The 26,039-nt window shown below is 41.3% G+C and overlaps 1 protein-coding gene across 1 annotated transcript in view; it reads right to left on the bottom strand.

Moving 5' to 3' along the window:
- LOC306742586 (contactin-associated protein-like 4) overlaps nt 1-26,039 on the bottom strand; it is a gene marked incomplete at both ends in the record, with an annotated part of 88,464 nt that overhangs the window by 44,976 nt on the left and 17,449 nt on the right. Inside the window, 4 exons of the mRNA XM_079224977.1 lie at nt 3,013-3,219; nt 8,179-8,326; nt 11,581-11,774; nt 20,038-20,148. Of these exons, the coding sequence (XP_079081103.1) occupies nt 3,013-3,219; nt 8,179-8,326; nt 11,581-11,774; nt 20,038-20,148 (660 nt within the window). The remainder of the gene's footprint in view (nt 1-3,012; nt 3,220-8,178; nt 8,327-11,580; nt 11,775-20,037; nt 20,149-26,039) is intronic.

Raw genomic sequence — 26,039 nt, 5'->3', positions numbered from 1 at the left:
ATTAGCAGTATTATTATTGTCCCCATTTTTAATTGTAAGATATAAGCACTTTGCTCGACACGTCTGTTGAATCTCGGCTCTAACGAGCCGTCGCTGCAGCCTGTGTTGATGAAATGTCAATTACTTGTGATGACACAGTGGCACCAGACATTTGATGATGCTGTTGGATCATTATATTGAAATTGAAATCTTTCATGAAATGGTCCAATTAAAGTAATAAATGAGTCCCAATGCCAGGCTATACCTCACAATGAGCTCATTTATTTTGCTGCATACTCGTCTAATCGGGGAACCATGGGAAGTATTGTCATAACGGTGTGACATGTGTTTACAGGTATGTAGATGAAGCACGATTCTGCAGCTTTGTGGCTTTTTTCTCACCTCAAATACAGAAAAAAAATTGAACATGCGGCATGTTTTTTTTACCGAATCGCTCCCATTAATGTTTTTATTATCATTATTATCTTATTGTATCCACTGCTATTGCTAGAAGTAACATGTTTTCCATCATAATGCTGCTTACTGCTCTCATTGCATGAATCATTGATATCATATGTATTGACTGTGTTATAATTCTATTACATTGTTCATTCTGTACACATGACTTCTGTTCTTCTGTCCGTCCTGAGAGAGGGATCCTCTGTTGCTCTCCCTGAGGGCTCTTTCCTTTTCTCTCCCGGTTAAAGGTTTTCCTCGAGGGAGTTTCTCCTGAACCGATGTGAAGGCTCGTGGGACAGAGGACGTTGTCTGTGTACAGATTGAAAAAGCCCTCTGAGGCAGATATGTGATTTGCAATTAAATTGAATTGAAGCAAAGACAGAGCAGCAGCCGTGCATTTTCGGCCAACAGCTAAATGACATCGCTCCAATGCAAATATATCCCATGCCTTGCTACAGGGAGAAGAGAAATAAAACTAAATAAAAAATGTGCGCTTTCAGTTACCCTCTTCAGATATAAGCTTTGTTTGACCATGAACACACTTAGTTTAAACTATGTACCCACAAGCAAGAGAGCAAACTCAGTGGCGGCTGGTGGCATTTTTTTATGGTGGGGCCATCTAATCCCAGTATGATTCAATGCAAAAAAAGGTATCACACATTACTACTTTGCAGTTAAATATTTAACATTTATTCCAACACGTTGACATAATAAGGACATCTTATTAATACAATTCAGTATATTATAAGTAGGGATGAGCATCGTTTTTTTTTACGATACCGGTGCTAAAACGATACTTTTAAAACGATATATAATATATACAGTATATAAATACTCAATGCAGTTTATTAAACGGTAACAGACGACAGAGAAAACATCTCCACTCTGACACTCACGATAACTTTGTCTTTATTAATGTAAGTAGTAGTTTAACACCATTAAATCAACTGAAAACATTTTTATCAATATTTTAAGTGCATTTTTATTGGAATGTTCGCTAAAAACTCTCCGGACAAAACTCCAGCAGCTGTTAAAGCGACTGACAGCTGATCAGCTGTCAGTCGGCCGCAGTCATCATAAACCGACGTCGCTTCACATGACGCTTCAGAGGAAAGGACGTCTCATGTCTATTAAAACATATTTCCTCGCGTCTTCTCTCCCTGCTTGGTTTCCAAGAAAAGACGCAAGTGAGGGAAACGGGGATGCAATTTAGAGACTTGGGATGTACCCTATGAGAGAGAGGGGGCAAGGAGTCGCTCTGATCCGCGCTATTTGAATAAAGTATCGATACTAAAAATATGCAAAATCATATCGCTTTTAACGTACGGGTACCGCGCTACCTTTTTAGTATTGTGCAACATTACACAGTAGTGTAAAAGAAGTATTTAAATCGGCTCAGGCACAGAAATAAATCTGCATTGCTATTCGGACCGGTCTGGTTGATCTGGGACCAGGTGTTTCACCTGTAGCTTCTCAGTCAAAGTTCTTCTCTCAAACGGGTGTTGGAGGAGAGATTATACAGAGTTAGCGTTTGTTTTTTTAGAAGGAGAGGGAGGGACGGATAAAGAAAGAATTTCAGCAGCCAGATGGGGTTTCTGATGAGAGGTGAACCATATGGTGATGATTCAGCATGGCAACCTCTGGTTTAACACACACACACCGGATCCTAGCACATGCTACGGTGCGCGGGTACCATCCGTCATGTCAGCAACTAGACTTGAGAGGCAGCAGCAGATTTAAACCAATCAGGCGCCAGCGTGCGTGTCGTCCATGCCGCCCAACCACAACCGCTCTAAAGTTATCTCAGGGGGCTTTATGTCGTCAACAACCTCACACAGGCGTTCTCCAAAGAACAACATGTCTCTTCGCTGATCAAACTGTTCAGCTTAAGGGTTTCTTTTACTGGAAACTAGAAAGGTAGAGTCTCTGTAGAACATGATCGGTTTCATTTCAGCATCAGCTGCTGCATTTCGGCTTGACGGCACAAGACGTCACTCCAGTTAGAGACACTTAACATTAAGACATTTATCTCTCATTTATCTCTTATAAATACCCAAATAGCAAGTCCATAGATCCATTATTTATATTTTTAATTATGTTTTATTCACAATTCCCTAATTTTTCACCCGATTTTGAATCTTTTTTTCGGGTCCCCTCCATGATTATCGTTTCATGAGAAGTTCTATAGGGTAACATAAAAGAAGAGTACTTCAGTGTGCCTTGTATTGTTGCATTTTAATATATTTTGATGAGAAGTATTTTTTTATCAGGTACATTATACACAACGTTAGTGAAGATGTTACTATTTTTAACGTTAGTGTTCTTGGGTTATGCATTTTGATGAAGAAGTGGATACAGAGCACCAATTCTAACATGATTTTTTAAATGCTGTTACATTTTGTCACTTAATGCATTACAAATGTTTTTCTTCTTCTTGTATATTTGAGTTGTTTGGGGAGCCATTTGCTGCATCCCATTGTTTTCCTTCACAGGGTTTTCATCAGGTAAAGATGTTGGTGAGGAGGGTTTTAGTTCTTCACAGATGTCAGTGTATAAGCATGCGGTGTGTTGTACCTCGTCTGAGCAGCAGCAGCAGCTTCCCTCGCTCCAGCTCCAGACTGAGGCCGAGTCCTCCCTCTCCCTCTGCGTGCAGCAGCGTCCCAGAGTTCCTCAGGGTTTTAAACTTCAGGGAGACGACCTCTCTGGACGTACGCCGCGGCCCGGGACTCAACCTGGACACCAGACCGCTGCTACCGCCAGCGAAGCTCACGACATCAGAGGCTGAAAGACAGAAAACAGACACAATGAAGACACAGTGAAACATCCAAAGCCTGAACCCAAAACATCAGCTTTACAATGACCATGTTCCCCGTCACCAGGCATTTTGATTTAATTTGGACAATGTGTCAGTCTGTGCTGTACACTACACTAAATAATGGACTGCAAATACTAAATTCTTGAAAGAAAAGTAAAGGAACTAGTAACACAGTTCAGCATCAATTTCCTTTTGCAGCCTCTGACTGAACTTCTTTATTTTTAATGAACTTGGCGAGTGTTTTACGCACACAGTCACAAGGGCACTTTTGCTCGCAGCGATGCTTTTATTGGATTGTCTGGTGCATTTTCTGCTGATTGCAGAGCAGCGAGATGAAGCTGCAGAGCCCCGAGTCATCCTCAGTGTGTGAGACGTTACGCTAAGTCCACTTCACTCCTCTGTATACACTAACAAGCCGTCCGGTCCCAGATTATGTTTCATCCGAGAACAAGGCGTTTATATCTGATTATAATATCCCGATAATAGATCACAATATTCCCGATGGTCTGACAAGTTGTGGAGCAAGAACATTATTCAGGTGTGTCTTTACTTGGTGTTCAGTCCAGCAACTGACAAGCTATTAACCTCTCCGTTAAACATTCTGTGCAAAATGTCTTTCGATGAACAGACTGTTAGTTTTAAAAACTGCATTAAACCACTTCGGGGCGGTGGAAACAAGCTGCTGACACAACAGTGATGCACTATCACCGCCTGATGAAGTTGATGCAGTAAATAGCTGTTTATAGTCGCAAAAGCATGCGGCTGGTAGCGTTTTCCCCTGCTGGATTACATTAAGATTTAAAGAAAAAAGAGAGAGATTCTAATGAAGGTCCAGTTTGAAGAAGGGTGTGATGCTGAAAACATCTGCCTGCTGCAGCTGGAAATTATGCTGAAAACGGTGGATTTCAACCGAAACATTTGAGTCGCGGTAACAATGAGCTGAAGGACGACAAGCAGTTAACGTGTCATCATTAATACAGAGATATTGATCATAGCTTCTTCAACTGTCAAACCCGGAAGTGACTGAATCTCAATTTCCACAGAAGGAATGTGGGCGGAAAAAAATAGACTTACTTTTGTGTTCTCTTGAAAAGCTTCTGCATTATCCTGAGAAATATTTTACTTTCACTTCACTTAAACAACAATAACACTTCTGGCTCAAATCCTTAAGAATAAAAGCTTTGACTCTTTACATGTTTACAGGTCTTGGAAAGAATAATCGGGCACAAAGAAGTGCAAAAGACAATGCATTAAAATCTACCTGACCTTTACTTTGTCCTCATGCTATCATTTAATCTGTTGCTTTACTGACAAACATATCAACTGTACAATGCGTTAAACACATGCATCCTCCACGCTTTGATAGATTAATCGTCAACACATGATACCAAGACACATTGTGAAATGTTTTGTTGCGTTGCCTCAATAACGCATTAATACCCACAATACATTTTTCACACTGCGGTAAACAGTTCGCTGCCAACAGCTATATTTCAGCTCCCTTCAGTGTACTGCGTTTGTTTTTCCAAGGAGGATTCTGCTGCGCACGCTACATTAGTTCACCACCGGGAAAACCACGCGACTCCTCCACCAAACGTCACGCCGACTGATAAACATATCACAGTAATATATCTGCTGTGCCCTCAGATAACTGGAGAATATTTCCAAACCACTGCAGGCTATTTATCAAAATCCATCTTTTTAATGTGTCCCTGTAATCCATCTTCATCCAGAGGAGACACAGTTTTAAGGGGCGCAAAATGTTTTTTTTTAATCAGAAATCATCTTTCCACTCTGTGAGCTAATATAATGAATTAATGCCGGGAGTGTTGTGTTGCTTCGGTAAACCTCTAAATGTGTGAAATATATCGAGGCCACATGAGTGCAGGGCCAATAAACCAACTCGATATTCGGTTATCAACTGGACGTTAAGCAATATGTTACATTATCCTTCCAAAATATGAAGCTGTAGGCACAGCTTTCTCTGATTATTCTGTTAATTCTACATATCTTTACTGCAAATAAAGGAAATATACAGACATTTATGGTCCACAGAGGATGAAATCAATTAACTTTGGTGACCCCTTGATTTTTCCTCTCGCGCCGCCATGACGTTGACATTAGTGGTTTAGAATGACATCTCAATTTGTTTGATACTTTAGTTTATGAACAAATACCTGCAAAACAAAAGCCCTTAACATTTAACTTCAGCTGTACTTTGTGTTCAGTGCTAATAAGCAAATGTAGCATTTTCATTGTGAGCATGTTAGCATGCTAACCATAGAAGTAGAAGTAGAACGGACATTGAACTGTTTACCGTGGTCATTTGGCAAAAAAAACTAAAATAGGTGATACTGCTGGGAAACATGACTGAATAAAGGAAAGGTTACTTAGGTTGAAATTAAGTGAAATGACTGACTCTCCAATCAACAGTTTCAAAACAAAAGTACTATTGTCAAAGCTTCCAGTCTGACTTCAGCCTTTCATATAAAAAGAGGAACCAGAAATAACACACTGTGGATAGAAATACGAGACGCAGCCCATATGGAAATCCTGTTTGCACATTAATATGTACTGTTTGATAAATGTATTTGAGCATGTATGTAAATGTGTGGATTTGTTTTTGATGTACATGCGTGTGGTGTGTTTTTTTTATCAGGGACAATACAGTGAAAAACCAGCTGTGTGGACAGAAATGAGGGCAAAGACACAGCAGGGAACTAATGCTGAGAGGACACAATATTACAAAGACCTGCTTCTTCAAGCGGATGAAGAAGATGAGGATGAGTCATATTCAGTGCAGAAATAATGTATGTAGAGTGATGCTCATCCTCAGCTTGTATTTGTTGTATTTGCTATTTTTTTGAAAGATTAATCAATTCATACACGTTACTAATATGTTTACTGACTCAATTAAGAAAACATTATTTTTCTCTTTCCCATGGAGCAATCACTAAAATAAATCAAACTGTACTGTAATTTCAAAGTCAGAACATATGTTTTTTCTTTGTGGGATGTGTGTTTAGTTCATTGTGTTGAGCAGGAATATGTTAGCGCGTTATGTTTTGTCCGATACGTGTTGTTTTTTTTTGTTTGAGATGAGAGTGCTAAGTAGTTGTGAAAAATGGAAATGCTTCCAAGAAAAGGCAATGTGTAACGAGTGTTTCTTTCCTTTTCCACCAGATTAAATGTGTTATATATTGATCGGTGAGATGTTGAGTCCTTCTCTGATTAAGTTGCAGTGATTTGTCGTTGCTATGTCCTCCATGCAAACTATATTTCTCTGGAGGACAGTAAACAAACTCACCGGGCAATTAAAAGTGAAACCAGTGCAGAGAGTCCACAAGTTCCACCATTTCAGTCGCCATGTTGTTGTTTCTCGCAACCAATACACTTACACACGCAATTTCTTTTGGTGGGGCCATCTAATCCCAGTTTGATTCAATGCAAAAAAAGGTATAACGCATTACTACTTTGCAGTTAAATATTTAACATTTATTCCAACACTTTGACATAATAAGGACATCTTATTAATAAAATTCAGTATATTATAAGTAGGGATGGGCATGTTTTTTTTTTTTTCGATACCAGTGCTAAAACGATACTTTTAAAACGATACCGGTGCCTAAACGGTGCCTGAACCGTACTTTGTTATTGCCAAGGCAGATTTTTTTCTTGAAATTGAACAATATATTAACTATTTAAAGTTGACTTTAAATATAAATAAATAAATACAAAACACTTGACTTCAAACTACAGCTTCAAACTTTTTAACTTCAAACTATAAACAATATATATATATATATATATATATATATATATATATATATATATATATATATATATATATACAAAGAACAGACACAAGCATCAGGTGGCCTGATTGGGACCGTGTGCAACAGAACTCCACTCAGAAACTGTTGGATTCTACAAACTGCTGCTTTACTGGACTACACGTCATCATATCATCATATCATCATAATATCAACTGGGAGAGCTTTGTTCCAACAACCCGAGACGGTCGGCACGAGCAAAGTTCGTGCATGTCTCCCCAGTGATCACTCTGTGAGGCGCGCTGTGTCTGTGTGCTCTGCAGCCCCGCCCCCTCAAGCTCCGCCCCCTTAAGCCCCGCCCCCTTGAGCCCGTCTCTGTATGAGAGAGAGAGAGGACAGAGACACGTCAACGCGCAGCCTTGTGCTTGATGAGAATAGCCCTTCAGGAAATCTTTTTTAGGGCGCTGATTGGATGAATTGGATGTCATTCATGTATTTCTTTAATCAGTGATTGGCTAAACTGCGTATTAGACCCGTCTTCCTTGGGCTAGCCCCACGACGTGGACGAGCATTAGAGGAGCAGAGAGGACGTGCATGAGCAGAGCAGGACAAGCAGGAAAAGCATATATTTGGCGCAGATTTTTTATTTTTTTGGTAGCTCAAGGTTGGTAGGGCCAAGCCCCGTTGCCCTCTATGGGCCGGCCGCTACTGACGGAAGTTACCATATTTGATATGGTCTGTTTAACTCTAAATGACCATAATGTATGAAATGAACATCATGCTGTATTGAAGAAGACTTGAAACTAGAGATTGAGACATAAACTCATGTTTACAATGTTTACTGAGGGAATAAATCAAGAGAGAAGTAGAGTAATTTATATAGACTTCTATACAACCAGAGGAGTCACCCCCTGGTGGTCAGGAGAGAGAATGCAGCTTTAACACATGAATCATATACTTCTATACAACCAGAGGAGTCGCTCCCTGGTGGTCAGCAGAGAGAATGAAGGTTTTAAGATACTTCTGCATCGGCTTCACATTCAGCAGACCCAGAGTTTACTGCCTGGTTGTTACCCGAGTCCAGAGGTTGTTTTTAGCTGTGCAACATCTCTAGAGAGTCCGTTCAGTCCAGTAAAGAATAGAAAGTCTTACTGTAAGGACACCCGTAGGCCTCCAGCCGGAGTCCGATCCTCCCGCTGGGGTTCGAGTCCAGAGGGATGAGCCGGAGGAAGCGAGCGATCGCCGGCTGCTGCAGTTTGTACTGAACCACGCTGTCTGCATTGCTGTTGCCTGGAAAAGACTGAAACACGCACACATCGTGAGGACTTGTTCATTATATACCTGCAGCATTGCTATGTGGAAAACACCGTGTTTTAAACTGTGTTTAAAATTAATACAACTATGTTCTGTATATCTCAAAATAACTGCATTTGTGTTCAATGTTAATCAAACTGTACTTTATTAAATATAGGATTACGAACTTAAAAACAAACAATGGCTTTGATTGCAATTAATGCAAAACTATATTGAAACAATGAAAAATCCAAATGTTGATGTTTCATTTTTTTCATTTTTACTTTCATACTCTCATAATGTAAATGTTTTGTCACATCATCTTGAGTTCTCATAATTTTAACATTAAAACGGATCATTTTGTTTCTACTTCACCAATAATTTTGACTTTTTAAAACTAAACTATGACTTTATATCACCTAATTTACTACGTATATCTCATTGTTCTGACTTTTCAACGCATCATTTAGATTTTCGAACACATAATTTAGCCCTTTTTTTTTTTTTTTAACTCAAAACGTTCATAAATCCGTAGTTTAAACCCTCAGCTGATACATTAGCGGTGTTACAGTTACTGCGAAAGTCTCCTCTCCGGGCCAATCAGCAGGGCCTTCCACTAAAACGAGATAACGTCAACAGCTGCCTTTGACGAGCAGAGAAAGTGAAAGAGACATGATGAGAGAGATTACCCGTGAATGAAGACATGGAGAAGACACAGTAGGAGATAGCATCAAAGGGAAATGGCAGCGGGGACGAAATGAAAAGGGAAGAACGACGTGCTGAGAGTCAGAGGGAGGTAAGCAGCAGTGGCAGAAAACGAGGAGGAGGAAATATAAAAGGGAGGAAGGACAATTTGAGAAGAACTAAGAAAAGTGAAAGAGATCACTTCATCCCTATAGCCCTCCAGGCAGGAGGAAACAAACCCATAAAGATGAGGGAGACTATGAAGAAAAGATGGATTGCTATATTTTCAAGCACCCTCAGGCCTCTGGGGGGTGAAATAAAACAGGATATTTCCTCCGCTGGTCTTCAGGCCTCTCAGCAGAAGCACAGTGTGATCCAGCAGCTCTGACACCTGACTTTCTCCTCTGAAAGACGCTGTAAGCTCCACTGACTCATGCACAGAAGTTTTGGGGAAACACTTTGAAATGCGACCGGGATTGAGCCCAGTTTCTGTAGAGTGTCAGATCAACATGTCTTTAAGCCGTGAGCAGTCGTCCTCTGCTCCCTCAGAGACGATACTCAGCGCTGAGATTAGCCGGATTCCTTTTCCGTGTGAGGAAATTGCCTCGGCTCTACTTCCAATCAAAAAGCTCCTCTCTGCACCACTGTAACTAACGTGGGTTTACCCGGGATTAATGTCCGATGCAAATAGAAGGGAAATATGCCACTTTTTTATTTGGTTTGAGGCTCACAAGGAGAGTAAGTAGCTCATCTCAGTTAAAAAGTACTTAGTATTCCTGAGGCTTGTGCACTGATCCGTGCACCGTCACCACAGCGGGACGAATGCGAAGCCAACGCGACAGAAGAAAACGCAGAAGAAGAGTTCTGTGTCTACCAGGAAGCGTTAAGGGGGGGATTCCTCTCCAGCTGTCCGTCTGATGGATTTCTCCATTAATCAGCTCTGCAGAGACCAGCTGAGCTTGTTCCACTTTCATGGCTCATGTTTCTGCCATGTTTTACTGGATGTGAATATTCCTGTGCAGCCAAACTTCTTCCTTGATTCACTTTCGTTTCAACACGTGTCAGCTTGTATTGTACTCAAAATGGCAACGTGCGCTCTCAAGAGTGTCAGGGCGACAGCGGAGCAAGCTCAACCGCTGTCCTCCTGTACGGAGCTCGACTGTGGAAAGCACTTCTTTTCATTATTCAGAACATTGACTTAAAATCAAACAGCTACAGTAAAGTAACGTCCACCTGTCGATCTCCCTCTGTGTGTTGTAACCATAGACATGGTATATTATATTATAGTATAGTATTATAGAATATTATATAAGTGGACGTAGTACAACCAGAGGAGTTGCCCCCTGGTGGTCAGGAGAGAGAATGCAGCTTGAACACATGAAGCATATACTTCTATACAAACAGATGACTTCTATACAACCAGAGGAGTCACCCCCTGGTTGTCAGGAGAGAGAATGCACCTTTAACACATGAAGCATATACTTCTATACAACCAAAGGAGTCACCCCGTGGTGGTCAGGAGAGAGAATGCAGCTTTAACACATGAAGCATATACTTCTATACAACCAAAGGAGTCACCCCGTGGTGGTCAGGAGAGAGAATGCAGCTTTAACACATGAAGCATATACTTCTATACAACCAATTGAGTCACCCCCTGGTGGTCAGAAGAGAGAATGCACTTTTAACACATGAAGCATATACTTCTATACAACCAAATGAGTCACCACCTGGTTGTCAGGAGAGAGAATGCACCTTTAACACATGAAGCATATACTTCTATACAACCAAAGGAGTCACCCCCTGGTGGTCAGGAGAGAGAATGCAGCTTTAACACATGAAGCATAGACTTGTGCAAAGCGAGTATTTGTGTGTAGTAGTTGGAAGAGGTAAAGCTGCTCTAACATTTATAGGGATTTTAATATATATATATATATATATATATATATATATATATATATATATATGTTCATAAAGTGTAAATGTATTCATGAGTACCTTTATTATCTTTATAATACTATAATAACTATGAGTTGAGTTTCCCATCAAAAGTATTGGTACCACTCAGGAAGAGAAGAATAAGCAGCAGTCATTTAGTATTTTCATCCTGTTCCTTAACGTCTTTCCAACACGTGTACCTGCAGCAGTGATGGATGATATCAACATGTTCACTCCCTCTCTCAAAAGTCAAAGTGAGAGAGAAGACAAAAGGCGAACACCGAGCGCCAGACGGAAAATATACAAATAAAAGTAAATCGTGCCACTTGACTGCCTCTCGGTTCGTGATCAGCATCTTAAGTGTTTTTGTCAACAGGTGTGCCGAGTCAGCAGCGCTTCATGCATTATAAATGAAGAGATAAACTCATGATGGCTCAGTTGCATCTGTAGCGGGTAGCTGGAGCCACGGAGCTCAGCAGTACATCACTTCATCTGAGTTAAACAAAACAAAATATGACGTTGTTATTGATCCCTAGGGGGAAGTATAAATATAGAGAGAACAAACAAAAGTGGAGCCGTAACAATGAAGGTGTTTGTCTGAAGGCGTGGAGATGAGTCATGACCCCTCTGGCGGGGACTCACCCCGATACTGTCCTCCTGTCTGCACTGCTTCCAGTTGTGTCCTGTGTCGCTGAACATCAGCAGGTACGACGTCAGCCAATCAGAGCTGCCGTAGCGGCCCTGAGTCGCGACAGCGGTGATCCTGGTCCGCTCGCCGAGGTCGACCTCCAGCCACTGATACCTGTCGGAGGTGAGAGGAGACCAACCTCCAGCTCCTGATAGAGAGAGAGAGAGAGAGAGAGAGAGAGAGAGAGAGAGAGAGAGGAAAAAGCATGCATCAGTAATGTATTAGATTTCCATTCTTCTGGAAGGAGAAGAAATACACTTTGGTACATCACCTTTCGTTCTGAACGAACGTCACACTTTTCTGTTCTGAAAGCCGAATGAAGGGGATTGATTGAGCCGTAGCAAATATATTTTTGAAGCTTTATAACGGGATATGAATGCCACTTTAGGAACTTTCCAGACTAATTTAAATAAACAAATGTTGCTTTGTTTCTCTCAGTGTCATCGAGAATTTGTTTCTTTTCATATCCATCCGAGAAACAAATTTCACTCGTCAAAGCAACATTAAAATAATCTGTGACCAAAGATCTGAAAAATAAAACAAACAAAAATCCAAACTACATATTTGCATAAATATTGTTAATGCTAACCACACCTCATGTTTCCTCTCAATTCAACTGAAACAGGGTTTAAAATATATTACTGAATATTTGGGGAGGATGAAAATTACATGAATCACCTAGGTGACCGTTACCTCATGACAAACAAAGCAGAAAGAGGATAGAAGCACATGGAAGCTGAGCATGGCTTTTATAATTTGTATCCTCCCTCGTGTTAAATGTCACCAACACAGGAGCTGTGTCGTGATTGGTTGGGCTCCGGGTCATCAGGCGGAGATGTTTCCCCACAGAGAACAAACAAGGTGATCGATGAGAGTGGAATTATTGAAGAAATGTGCACTTTTCCTTTAACCCTTCTTTGATGCAATGCACTTGGTTACATTGCATCACGGCCACTTACTGATGCATGATGCATGGAACGAGAGGTGTATGCTGGCAGGAGTTTGTGCATGTCTGTGTGTGTCACTGTGCACACTGCACACAATGCAAATGTGTGTGTGTGTGTGTGTGTGTGTGTGTGTGTGTGTGTGTGCATAGGAAAATAATTTGCTTGGCCAAAATGACGACTCAGAGCTTAAACACCATATGGGCAGATTCTGAAGGAGGAGGCTGTTGACTAGCGTCACACTTTGCGCGCACACACACACACACACACACACACACGCATGACATAGAGCCTAACAAAGCCAGAGTAATCACACTGAAAGCTGCTTAAATGCCACTTGACTTTTAAGGAAGACAATCGAGTTCTCTTTAATTCCAGCAGTCAACGACCAAGACGTCGGAAGCATTGCGGAGAACATCATGGACGCAGAAACTCATCTCTTCCACTGACCGACTCCACAGGATCAATGTCATGCCTTCTGCTCATTCCTTGCACCATGTTTGTCAGATTGGCGTATTATCAGCCTTCTGACATGCACTCAGTGCCGAATACATATTTTTTTCATGTTATTAGCCAACATAAATGTTGATTTTAGTCGACTCCATCTTCTTGTTTGCTCCTTTCTACGGTCGGTTCTCCTTCTGGATTAATGCTTGAAAACGAAAAACGAGAGGTAACTGTTGAGCAGAGTAAAGCTTTGCTGCTCCAGAAGGGAAACCATCAGTCAACGGTGGTAAATATCAAATACAACCATTCATAAATAATGGCAGTCGATATATTACATCAATACACAAATCCAGAGGTTAAAGCCGACCTCTCTGCTGCTGTAGCGCTGAACACGTCGGTCCATCCGAACGTTGTATTTAGAGAATAACGTCTACAAAACAACTCGCCAGTGTCGTAACAAAGGTTATATTCATGGTCCCCTGAGGACCATTAAAAATGACTTTGACTCCCTGACCTTTCAGCCGCTGACGACATGAAGAAGAAGGTTCCACACCATCACTTTGCTCTGTTTAAAGCTATCTTGAAAACTGCAGTGCAGATATGCTGTTTGTATTCATATTCCCCAGAGGAGGAACCCTCGTGTTTTTGATCATCTTTATACCATTATCTTCTAGCCATAATTTCACGTTAACCAACGCATTAAATGAAAATATCTAACAGTCAATCCGACAGTAAAATGTAACAAGCTCCATGGACTCGAGATACTGAAAGGTTTTATCGTGTACTAGGTATATAAAAAAAGAAAAGATTAAACTATTAAGCAACTTTATGCACCCAAAATTGAACCCTTTTGATGATCGACCCAATTACTTTTTATGAGTCCGTCTGGCGCAGTTTTGAGCCTGATAACCGAGTCGGAGCATTCATGTGTGCTCTGTCTGAAGCTCGTGCACCGACACACACCTCACACACAAACTGAGGACAAACAAACATCATCATCGCTGCCGACACACAGCTTTTCCTCAAAATTGTTTCTCGCAATTGCCTCTTTGTAACGACAATAACCTGCGTGTGAACTCCCCTTCTCGCGGATGCACAATTTACAATTGTTTACGGTTACATTACAGGATATATCCTCACGCTGAGTGTCATGTAAGTTCAAAAGGTCAACAGCCGGACATTGTGTTAGTCGGAAATGTCTGAGGAGAAGGAGCGTGGTGGCTGGTGGAGCCTGGAAAGAGCTAAAGGCCAACGCTAATCAGCTGTTGACTAACAGGCGTGTCCAGTGACAGGAGAGGAGGAAAGAGCAGACACTCTGACCTTTACTCATGAAGATTAGACTGGGGATGAAAGAAAAGAGGGAATCGGGAGGAAACGGCTCAGAGACACAGATTCACTGTGTCCACCCTGAGAGTAGACCTGAAACTAATGTAATCGAAGGTGAACTGGTGGCTGATTGTCTGGACACTTTCTGCCACGGCTGCCACTTTAAATCACTGAGATCCGGCCGAGGCGCCACATTGGCATCGAACCAGCCAGTGGGAGAAAGAAGTAAAGAACGATGCAGGTCAGGGAATACTGACGTAGCTCCAGTGGAGTTGTGGGAATGTAAGAACCACATGCAGTGTTTACATCTTGTTCTGCGTCGCTTTGTTTCCTTTGTGGAATAAACATCAATATAAGTGGCTCTTCGTTTGCTGCACCAACTGTGTCTAATGCTACGTTCACACCAAGCGTGAGTTTACTCGCTCGACTTTATGTGGTTAATTTGCTTTTTTGCTTTTTTGCTTTTTTGTGAATTGATTGGCTTTCGCAACTCCGTGTCACCCGTCTTTTTTCGGCAGAGTTGGACATTTTCCACTCGCAATGCGCCATTCACGTTAGTCGCGGTTTTCGCGTTATTCACGCCGCCCGGCGGAAATTTGCGTTGTTCGCATTAGGAGTTCCTGTAATACGCTTAATTTTCACTGCCATGTAAACGTGGTTTATCTCAGCATGGGTTTCACAACTACATTACTAGAAATAGTCATTGCATGTCTTTCGCTAGATTGACTTGTCAGGGCCAAAGTCACAAGGCTTCAAGACATACCTTTCTTAAACTAGAGACATACTGATACTTCAGTCTCCTGTCTCTATCAGATGACCAGCCAAGGATGTGTTTGTAAGCATGTACCAGATGTGAGTGTTCAAGACAAAGTCACTGCATTATTAATAATATAACTAACTAATGAAACCTTACTAATGATTCTAAAGGTAACACGAAATACTGTATTAATCAATAGTAAAACTATTTTTCTTCTAACATAAACTATATCAAAAAGACAAAAAACTGAATCTAAATAAATATTTTTTGCAAAACATTGTTAAATGAAAAGAAAGTTTAGCATCAGAAGCTAAAAATAACTCAAACTTAACTGAAACCGACATGAGAAAGAAGCAAGACATGTGCAGTACCGATCAGGCAGGACGTACGGTGTTGTTTCCGTTCCCGTGAGCTTGTAAATGATTTGATGACGCAATATGGAATCGGTGCACTTTCAGCATTTCTACGCAATATCGGAAAGGCATTTCCAGGTCTGGCATCGGCATCGAGAACAACTCTCATCGTACGTTGCAGAAATAAAAACACGTGCCTTCGCTTCACCGGCATCCTTCAGATACAGTCCATTAATCTGTGACAGCCGTGACAGCAATGATACCAGAGGAAGAAATATGAGACGATGCTACACTAGAAGAAATACATCTTAAGGGCTATAAGCTGGGTATGCTGGGGACATTTTGACTGAGCAATGCAGATAAAGAATAGACTCTATGCAGGGAAAATGCTTTCAGAATTAGCTGGCTGAGAGTGAACGTAACCTTTGTCAGAGGTTAATTGTGACATAACACGAGGTGCAGAGATCCGAGCACAGCCACAGAACTAAGCAAATGCCTGTTTGATCATCAATAAAGCTCCAGAGAGACAGACAGGGGACAGGAAAGGAAGAGGCAGACAGGAAGTAGGACGGAGAGACAGGCAGGCTTGGAGCGGGCACGATACAGACGGAGCGTTTTAAGTGGCAGGTCCGGAATGAGCGGCGGGCATTTGCATGACAATACAAAGCCAAAGGGTAATCTCAGCAGCCTGATAACGTGTCAGTGTGACAGAGAGTCCAACAGGAAGCTAACGGCCTCCAATGCAGCAGCAGCCGGCTGGAGAACACTGCAGCTTCTCTGCAGGGGAAGCAGGAGAAATTTGCATAATTTTAAATGCCACACTGCAAAAAGGGGCACTATGAGAAAGTAAAAGTGTCACGTTTTAGTATGATTAAATCCTATTTGTTAAGTACAATTTGCACTATAATTGTTAAACTTGTTTCGAGGTTAGTGTCGTTGATATAGACATATATACGTATATGAAACTACTCTGCAACAATTAAAAACATTATTTAAAGGCATACTTACTTGCAAAGTAGGATAATTTGGACTATAAAACAGATTGCTGCATAACAAATACTCTTTAAACCGGCATGCACTGGATTTGAGGGGCAGCAGAAACAAGCTGCAAACACACGATTTACACATTATCGCCCCGATATGACAAACTCTGCTTTTATCTGTTTTAGTCTCAACCAACACCTGACAAGAGTGTTTGTCTCTTCAGCTGCTAAACGCTCCACTTTATCCACCAGCTGGTCGCCAACTTTGTCTCGTCTGTTGGATGCGACGTTCCTGGGCTGGAAAACCAAAACAAAAGGCTGAAAGACGGCGAGTTGCGGCAAAGTCAAGGGATGAAATGTTGCAGTGAGACCGTCTCCAAGCTCAAAAATGAACATTCAATCTCAACTTTTAAACAAATGTGAACGAGAGGTTTTTGAACATAATTTTGGACAAAAACCTGTTGATGAGGACGGGGAGATACGATAGAATATCCCAAAACATCGACTGAATGGACCTTTGGGGCGATCGTGTTTTGTGCTTTGATTCATAGAAACCACGTAGGTTTTGTGTGTGAATTTGTGCGATTTATTGTGTTTATTTTGACTGCCGTTTTGCAACTCAGGAATTATTGCTGTAGTTCGTAGATATTTAAGTGTGTTCAGCTTTCAACCTTAAACACAGTGTTTGGTTGGTTAAACAGTCCGTCCCAATTAAAGTTGAATTTCACCTTCAAATCTCACTCTTTGAGACAGAGACTACCGTGGTACAATAATCACACTCAAAGTCCATTCCAGCATAATTGCAGTGGTGTCGTGAAAAAAAAAGGAAAACGGATTCAAACATGAAGACCCCCATTAACATTTTGGCAGGAAGACGGAGCCGGCCAAATTAGTTCGCAGCGATGAAAATGAAAATGTGACGGCAGACTGAATGAAGCTAATGATTACAGCAGAGCACAGACTGTACGGGGGGAAGAAAAGAAGATGGACGGGGACCATTCAGGTGAGAGAGGAAAAGACGCAATAAAAGGGAGAAAGAAGGGGACGAAAGTGAGAGGGGGAATAGTGCATTCCTCCTTGTAAGAGGCCATTTATCTCCAATCAATAGACTATCAGGGCTTTTTATACACTTCTGGTGTCAGACTCAGAGCCATCAGGCCTCCTCTGAGATCAGCACCATCAGGTCAATGTCGGGTCCCCCGGGTCTCCCTGCAGAGACAAACGGCTGCTGGCTTTTATGAAGTGTCTGAGTAAAAATAGGTTACATGAGGTTGTTGTTTCCCTCTGGCAGAGCTGCAATGCTAAAAGCTGCAATGCTAAAAGCTGCAATGCTAAAAGAAAAAGTATATGTTTGTATACAGACACATGTTCCTCGTGTCCACGGACATGTTGGGGATAAAGAGTCGATGATATTGTGTATCTGTCCAGAACGGCATCCTCACGTAAGCATTACCTGGATGTGTGTAACGGTAGAGATTCCAGCGGTGAGGCCGACTGGTGTAAAGATGCCGCGTCGGTAGTATTCCAAAACTGATGTTCACTTAATGGGGAAATTGAATCGAGAGCGAAGCTGCTCCTCGGAGAGCAACTGGAGGAGGCAAAGCGTTAGTAGCGGCGGCACGAGATAGAAGCGGGACGGAGACGTTCATTTATTCATCGATTTCCTCGGCGAGCAGCTGGAAGAGGACACGGCTTTCCTTATCTGTCTCCAACATGCCGAGGCTTGATTAGGAATATGCACGAATGTTATCACTGTTGGGAAGCTGTTTGTTGAGCCATTGTATTTGCTATCGAAGCAGAAAATAATCCTACAGTTAAACTGTATATTGCCGTTACTGTGGGTAGGAGTTCTTTTGCAGGGCTTTGACTTTTAATTTGAGATTCTGACTTTTGTTTCGATGTGGAATGTCCGATCTACTCCCATTTTGAAAGGAGCAGAGCAAGACATGAAGTGCATTTGTACGATACCACGTTGAACAAAAAATACGATGCTGAAGGGAAGGACTGGCTGATGGCCAGACATGCTTTAGGTTTTTGGTCAAAAGGTATTGTAAGTATCTAGCGGCCATTATGATTTCTTAAAAAGACAATTTTATATGAAGAAAATGGTCACACTTTTCACGTCACAGTTCAAACTGCAGGTGTTCACCTATGTTTAATATATTTTCATAATGGCCGTGGCTGTATATTGTAACATTTAAAAGGGGGAAGGTTGGTTATCTCCTTTGAGAGCATTTCATTTTCTATTTTCTATATTGTGTATATGTGGCTGTCGCAGGACTGTAATAAATCCGTCCAATCATGACATAACCTTCATATTCTGCCCTCGCACTGCCAGCTGCTGGCATATTAGCTGTGAGTACTAACATGAGCCCTGTCATTAAGTGACACCTAAAGCTAGCGCCGGGCTCGGCTTTTTGGTTGAATTATCGTGTAAGCAGCATTATGGTAAACTGGCTTTAGACCAGTAAGTGTCATCAAAGGGCAACAATACACATTATCTCTGACCGTCTTCACTACATGACTTAAAGTATCAGAGCAACTTTCACTTCTTCCTACTTGTAACTCGGTGTGTGTGAAGGAGAGGTACCGCAAGTCCTTCCTTCCTGCTGCTGCCAAGCTGCACAACCAGCTGAGCTCCACAAAAGCTCTTCAAACATGTCAACCTGTGCAGTATAAATACACTAATATATACTAATTATAATAGTAATTCGGTCTGTATATATAATATTCAGTTATTGTGGATTATTTACTGTTTTCTTTACTGTCTATAGCTTCTCTTATATTAATGTTGGAGTTCTTAGAGATGAATCTGATTATTCAGCTGCACTTATCTTCATATATATTTCAGTATACTGGATACTAGTACAGGTGATGGTACTAGTACCACAGTGGAGAGCAATCAGTCAATCAGCTGTTACCAAAAATCAAAGTCCGATCAGCAAACAAAGAGCGCAGGCATTTTGCGACAAAAAAGACAGTTTTGTTTGACGGTCGATCCTTGAAACGAACCGAGGACTGATCCGTGTTCTGCAGGCTGTGCTTCCTTTTAGTTTCCCTGGATTTCCAGATTAAACCCATCTCACCCTCCCAGCTGACTCTGAGCTTTGATGTGGGGATAAAGCAGCCGAGCCTCTTCCGTGCAGAACGCTCCGCAACAAACCAGGATCTCCACTTCGTCAGAGCGTCACATCGGCATCCAGCACGGGGCCCCCTGCTGGGGATCCATGATGGACGAGCAAACATTCACTCATCCATCTGTAAACCTTCAATTCAAACAGCATCTATAGAGAATGAAGGCGGGGCGAAGCAGCTATAGCTTGTTCTTTCTTTATGTCTCTCCGACATTATTGGGATCCTCTGTCTTTGTGAATCCAGTAAAGAAGAAACGTAGCGGTTTGTTATGTTTGTGTTTCGTGTTCGGAGCTTAATCGACTCTTTTCCCTGTAGCAGAGCAGCTTGTCAGAGACAGAGGAGGGATTTGTCAGCGCTGCTTGTTAGACTCATGTAAACTTCACATTTCACAAGAATAAAAAGGGAAGCTCACATCCCCCTCTTAGAAAAACCATCACAGGCAGCATAAACATGTACTCGTCCTCACCGTCTCTCCTGTTGAGTTTGGCGAAGCCGGGCGCGTGACTGCTGGACAGCTGGGAGGAGCTTCTGAAGGACGACGGCGGCAGATTGGACACCAGCACGCTGTCACACACCTCTGTCGACCAATCACAAAGCAGAAGAGAAAGCACACTTAGTTGTGTCTTTAAAAATGATTAAATATTCTGAAACGAAAAAACATGTTTGGACAATTTGGCACATTTGTTGTCGTTGAATTGGGACTTTAACATCTGACCTCTGTATGACTGCGACCTGTAATGTTGCTGTGAGAGGGACTGAAGCTTCTTATTACCCAGAATGCACGTTGATCAATAACAGCTCCGTCAGATATTTAGGTGTGATTTAGATGAGAGCAAGTTTACAACGCTCTGGTAAACAATCTTTCCAACTCCACAACCTCATTTTTCCTTAATTTTCTAACTTATCTTCAAGGTCAAGTTCTGTGTTTGTCATAAACACGACAATCACAGTGGAGCAATACATACTCACACCAACCATGCTACTACGACATAACACCAAAAATGAAAGAAGAGAATCCAAGACATCAGACATGTACATAAAATACTGCAGTTAAAATATAGAAATAAAATCTGCAAAACAGTATAAAAAGAAAATAGAATAGCGCGGCAGCAAGTTTGCAGCAGTGATTCAAGTTAAAGAGCAGCACGTAGAATCTTAAAAGCTTGTCTGTTGGTCGGGCAAACTCTACAAAAGCCGGTCGCACCAACGGGAACAGGAACAGCTCCTTCCTGCAGACCGTCACTCTGTGAGAAACGCTGTAACATTGTCACATCTGCTGCTGCAATTATAGATCATAATCATACCAATAATCTTATGAAATACATATATATATATACATATATATATATATATCTGTCACTGTCAGTTTAATCCTACACACTAAATACAGTGTAGACGTGTATGCACATACTAGACATAGTCCATTCAGTATTTCATCATTTGCACTATTTGTATGGTTTAGAACCGGCTTGTCTTTAGGATTGTTGGTGCTTGTTATATGTGTTTAAATACTACTTATATATAGATCTTTTTTTTTATCACAAACAAAATACACCTGTCTATTCTTTACCTTCATTTGTTCAGCTCTGTAGTTCTTGTTCCTGGACACTATTTATATTTCTGTGTACATTGAGCGCAATGCAAAAAAAACACCAACAACAAATAGAAATGTTGGCTCTGCAAATTTAGAGTAAATTTCTTATTTAGCTTCAGTTAAGTATTTTTTACTAGAGCCAAGGATGTATAACTAAAGACTGGCCTTCAAACAAGCAACCTTAAGCTTCACAGCGGCATCTTTTTATCCTTCCAGAGCGAAAGAGTCAAAACTAAGATGCTCAGAGTCGTTGGAGCAGGAGGTTGAACAGAAGTACCACAGCTTCCTGATTCCTGAGTGATTCTGCACTTAGAGGTTGAGAAAAGCAGAACACCAGAAGAACCGGGGCAGGAGCATCACTTTATTTGTTTCTGCCTCAATAGCTGAGGAGAAGTTTTATCATTGAGCTGCAGGTTTAATGTCAGCTAAGTGGAAGCAGGCCTTTGACATCACGCTGCAGTGTCTCTGGTTCATGACGGCAGCTTGATACAGGAGCGCCTCCTCTCTCAGCACCAGGACAAACACCATTATGGGTCAGAATCATAAAAGGAGATGGGAATAAACGCTTCTCTGGAGAGAAACACACAGCAGAGAGCAGAGGGCAACAGAGAAACCACTCTGAGGATGCAGCTGGAGGTTATTATTATCCTCCATCTCTAGACTGAGAGATGGAAATCATCGGCACTTGCTTTCTACTTGACCATCGTGCATTTCAGAACTCAACCATTGTCATTTTAAAAAGGCCTGCGAGGATAATCTGAAGCACAAAGAAGCAAATGCCTTCAAGTCCAACAGGTTTTCACAGCTTCATCTCCGTTCCTGTTGAGTCTGTGGACGTTAGAGTCTAATCATGGAGGAGCAGGTGTAATGGTGCCCAGGTGGAAACAGGTCTTTCAGCTGTAATGGAGCCATATTAGATGAACCACCAGTGTAATATGTAATAATGTAGATGAATGAATGTGGCCACCACGTCGTGTAGTGGAGATGAATGGCGTCCTGACTGGCTGGATCCTGATGGAGACAAATCAGCGTTGTCCAAAGGAACCTTCAGGTTTCACACTTTAATTGTTTTTGGGATGCAACGAAAACGTCACACGCTACACATGATGCAATCATTTATGTTAATTGGGCTTGTTTTAATTGACTGTAAATCAATGCAAATTAATGCATTTCCCGTTGAAGCTCTGGGGATGTGTTGCTGCAGCTCCTTCTAATGGTTTGATAAAACTACTGGGGAGAAATAATATACTGAACAGGAAGTGTTTGTTTAATGAAAAATACACAATAAAATGGAATATTCACAGCTTTTTCTCCCCTCGAGCTCCGAACTGTACGCTAAAGCCAAACTCCCGCTGCCTCCATCTAAAGCCTCTCTGTTAATGGATGTTGTTCTCCACTGCGGAGATAAGAGACCATTATGATGATTCACGCCACGGTCCGATCCGAGCCCACAACTCTGACAACGAGGCTTTTAGCCTCCATGACTCCGTCAACATTAGCGTGCTGCACTTCATCTCAACACGAGGTCTTCATCTGCCTCCATATCCACCTGATGCTTTACGTTTTAAAAAGAGCAATAACTCTTTCAATTTAAAGAGACACCGATTCCACAACAGTGCTGCATTATTAATCTTGAGTTCATATTTAGTTAAAAGGCATATATATATATATATATATATATATATATATATATATATATATATATATATATATATATATATATATATTTCTGAAAGAAAATGAGACCAAATCTCCTAAAATACCTTGTGGTTTAAATATTTGGTTGACCTAAGTATAGGCAAGACATATGTCAACGTGATGTTAAAAAGCTGCATGAAGACATGTTTAAATCAGTTTCTCATCAGCCTGGTGTCACTCTGGCAGAACTTATTAACTTTGTGAAACGATTGGTCACAAATCTACTAAAAAGGTCATAGCTCGTGTTAAAATAATAACATAACGCAATGTAAAAATCATTAATGAATAAAAATGGACTTTCTCATGTAACAGTTGGTGAAAAGCTTAAAGTCAACGTTAACTTTTGGTTTCACGAGGAACCCTAACAGCGGTCTCCTGGGTAAAAGTCCTGTGTTTGTTTGCTTTGGTAGACTCCATCGTTTGTTATGCTCGTTATTATATTGCGTATCTTTCAATAGCGATCGCTTGATATTCATGTCTTTTGCTCTGATTGAATGCAAACGTCCACATTCCACGTATCCGTGTTTTGCAGAAACGTACAGTGCCATTATTTCTTCGTAATGACGTCGCTGGCTGTTTGTCTTGTCTTGTGTTTTTTTTACAAATATAAAGACTTTAATGTATAAATTTCACCAGGATTGCTGAGAGGTTAAGGCGTTGGACTTAAGACCCAATGGGTGTATGACCTCATGGGTTCAAACCCCACTCTTGGTATTAATAATCATTTACATATTAGTTGAGGAGAGAACGATGCCGCCTTCCTTCTGCTGGTTGGTGTTCAATATTCTACTTCCTTTTTTCACAAAGCTGTGCCGGCAATTCGTTTTTTGGCTTTTTCTGGAGTAAAAGGAAGTGAACCACTGTTGCATACGTTTTAAGGGGAATAGTTTCACATTTTAAGAAATATGAAATCGTTTTAGAGAAAGAAAACAAAAGCCACCTCACTTTCCACTGCTTAACGTGGTAATTTAAACCATGCAAAGATTTAATTTAAATAATCATGAAGATGTCATCAGGATGGCTGAGAGGTTAAGGTGTTGGACTTAAGATCCAATGGGTGTATGCCCTCGTGGGTTCAAACCCCACTCCTGGTATTAATGATATGTGATGTATTAGTTGAAGAGAGAACGATGCCTCATTCCCTCTGCTGCCTGGTGTTCAATCTTCTCTTTCCTTTGTTCACAAAGCTGCGCCGGTAATTCGTTTCTTTTGGCTTTCAAGGAAGACTTACTGTATTTAACCACTGCTGTATATGTTATAAGGGTGTAGTTAGACATTTTGAGAAAGTAGGGAAACAACCACAACAGGTCAGTTTTACAAAAATGAGAATAGCAGCATTGATTGCTAATTGATTGATGCAACGATTTCAATGAAATATTAACTTGTAGTTTCAAGTTCTTTGTTCATGGAGGAATGTAAATTAAATCAACACATTGTTCTCTTTTTGTATGTTTTTTTAACAAATATAATGACTTTGATGCTAAAAAATCACCAGGATGGCCGAGTGGTTAAGGCGTTGGACTTAAGATCCAATGGGTGTATTCCCTCGTGGGTTCAAACCCCACTCCTGGTAACATGTGGTTGTGCTGTCTGTACTTTATCAAACAACTGAAAGCTTAGTGGATTAACATCAGAGAATCCTTGTATAGTGGAGCTTGTAGTGTATAAAACAACAGTTTCAGACTCATCCACAGAGTGTATAATAGTTATGTCAATTAATTGCAGTCAGTGCAAGAAAGGCATACTTATTGCATGCAAAAATGACTAATTGTTTGTCATTCATAAACCATTTGGTGAGAGCGGGCTGTAATTATATGCCAGGGAAGTTGTTAATGCTCTACTGATGTTAAAACGCTACACTTAAAGCCTTTAGAGGTTTCATAAATGCATATGGAGAGTTTTAGGTCTATAAATATTCAGTCCAGCTGATTAAAACACATCAGAAAGCCTCCAGTTTTGCCTCGGTGACACTGTGGCTGTGAGTTTCTCTTTGATGGTGAAATGATCTGGTATGGACTGAGTCTGAAGTCCATTTAGGACGGTTTGTTCCAGCAGTTATCGTTAAGAGTCACATTACAGACTGAGCCTCACAGTGGCTCTTTATAGTCGCTCTTTAAGATTCCTATCGTTTGCAACAGAGTGCTTTAGAGCTTACTACGTATTTTATTCAGTTGCTTTAAATGCGATCCAGCTACTCGACAGTCATCAGGAGGCCTCTGGCTCGTTGGTCATGTGACGCTCCTCCTGATGGTCTTTATCCCTGCAGGCTTTCACACCGGCTGCTGTGGAGCCAAAGCAGGTGAATTACAGTAGTCTGGAGAGGTGGAACCAGAGGGACGGCTCTCCAATGCCGAGTGCTGTAATCTCTCGAGGAGATAATGTGTGTTGAGAGCCTCGTGAGGTATCACTCGACAGAGAGAGAGAGAGTTTTATAAAAACAGCCGGTTGTTTCTCTCAGCTGAGCTTTTGGCATTTAAGAGCCGGCGTCCCTGACATTGTAACCAGTGAAGCACAAACACGGACGACTCAGAGGGAAATGGAGCTAAATGTTGAATACCTGCTGGACTCGACACTGACCAGAGATCTCACCTGAATATTAAACCTCTGCAGCTTCATCCTCGCCACAAAGCGGAAAAACAAAACGCAACTCAACGTCTAGACGAGGGTGAACTTAAGAGATTCACCTGGCATTTACATTGTAGCCATACAGATGAACAGCAGAATACACCACCATAAATCCTGATATATATAAAAGTACTTCTCAATAACTCAACATGCAACATTTATGAAAAGAATATGTCTAAGAAGAGATCATTTTTCAATTTATATAAAAGAATAAAGTGGTGTCTTTTCTCTCCTGAGTTGCAGTGTAACCGCATTAACTGCCCACAGAAGCCGTTTCACCCTCGGGTAAAACAATGAAAGAAGGGAAAGTTGCCAAAATCTCAGCCACAATTGGGCGGGAGACCAATACGTTGACACTTGAGTGATGGGGAATATCTTTTCATTTCAATCAGATATCCTCCCGGACACCCATCACTCACCCTCCGGCCAATTCATCCGTCCACACTTTGTGAAGTTTTGTCATATTGCCGAAAATGACAAATGGGGGTCTCAAAAACGATCCTTCAAAAAAAGTCTGCGGAGGTTTGAGGCCTTCAATTAGAGAGAGGCCG

Source organism: Taurulus bubalis (genome assembly GCF_910589615.1).
Source record: "Taurulus bubalis genome assembly, chromosome: 1".
In the NCBI taxonomy this organism is placed as follows: domain Eukaryota; kingdom Metazoa; phylum Chordata; class Actinopteri; order Perciformes; family Cottidae; genus Taurulus; species Taurulus bubalis.
The sequence above is the reverse complement of the archived record's forward strand: the minus strand, read 5'-3'. Positions and strand labels throughout refer to the sequence as shown.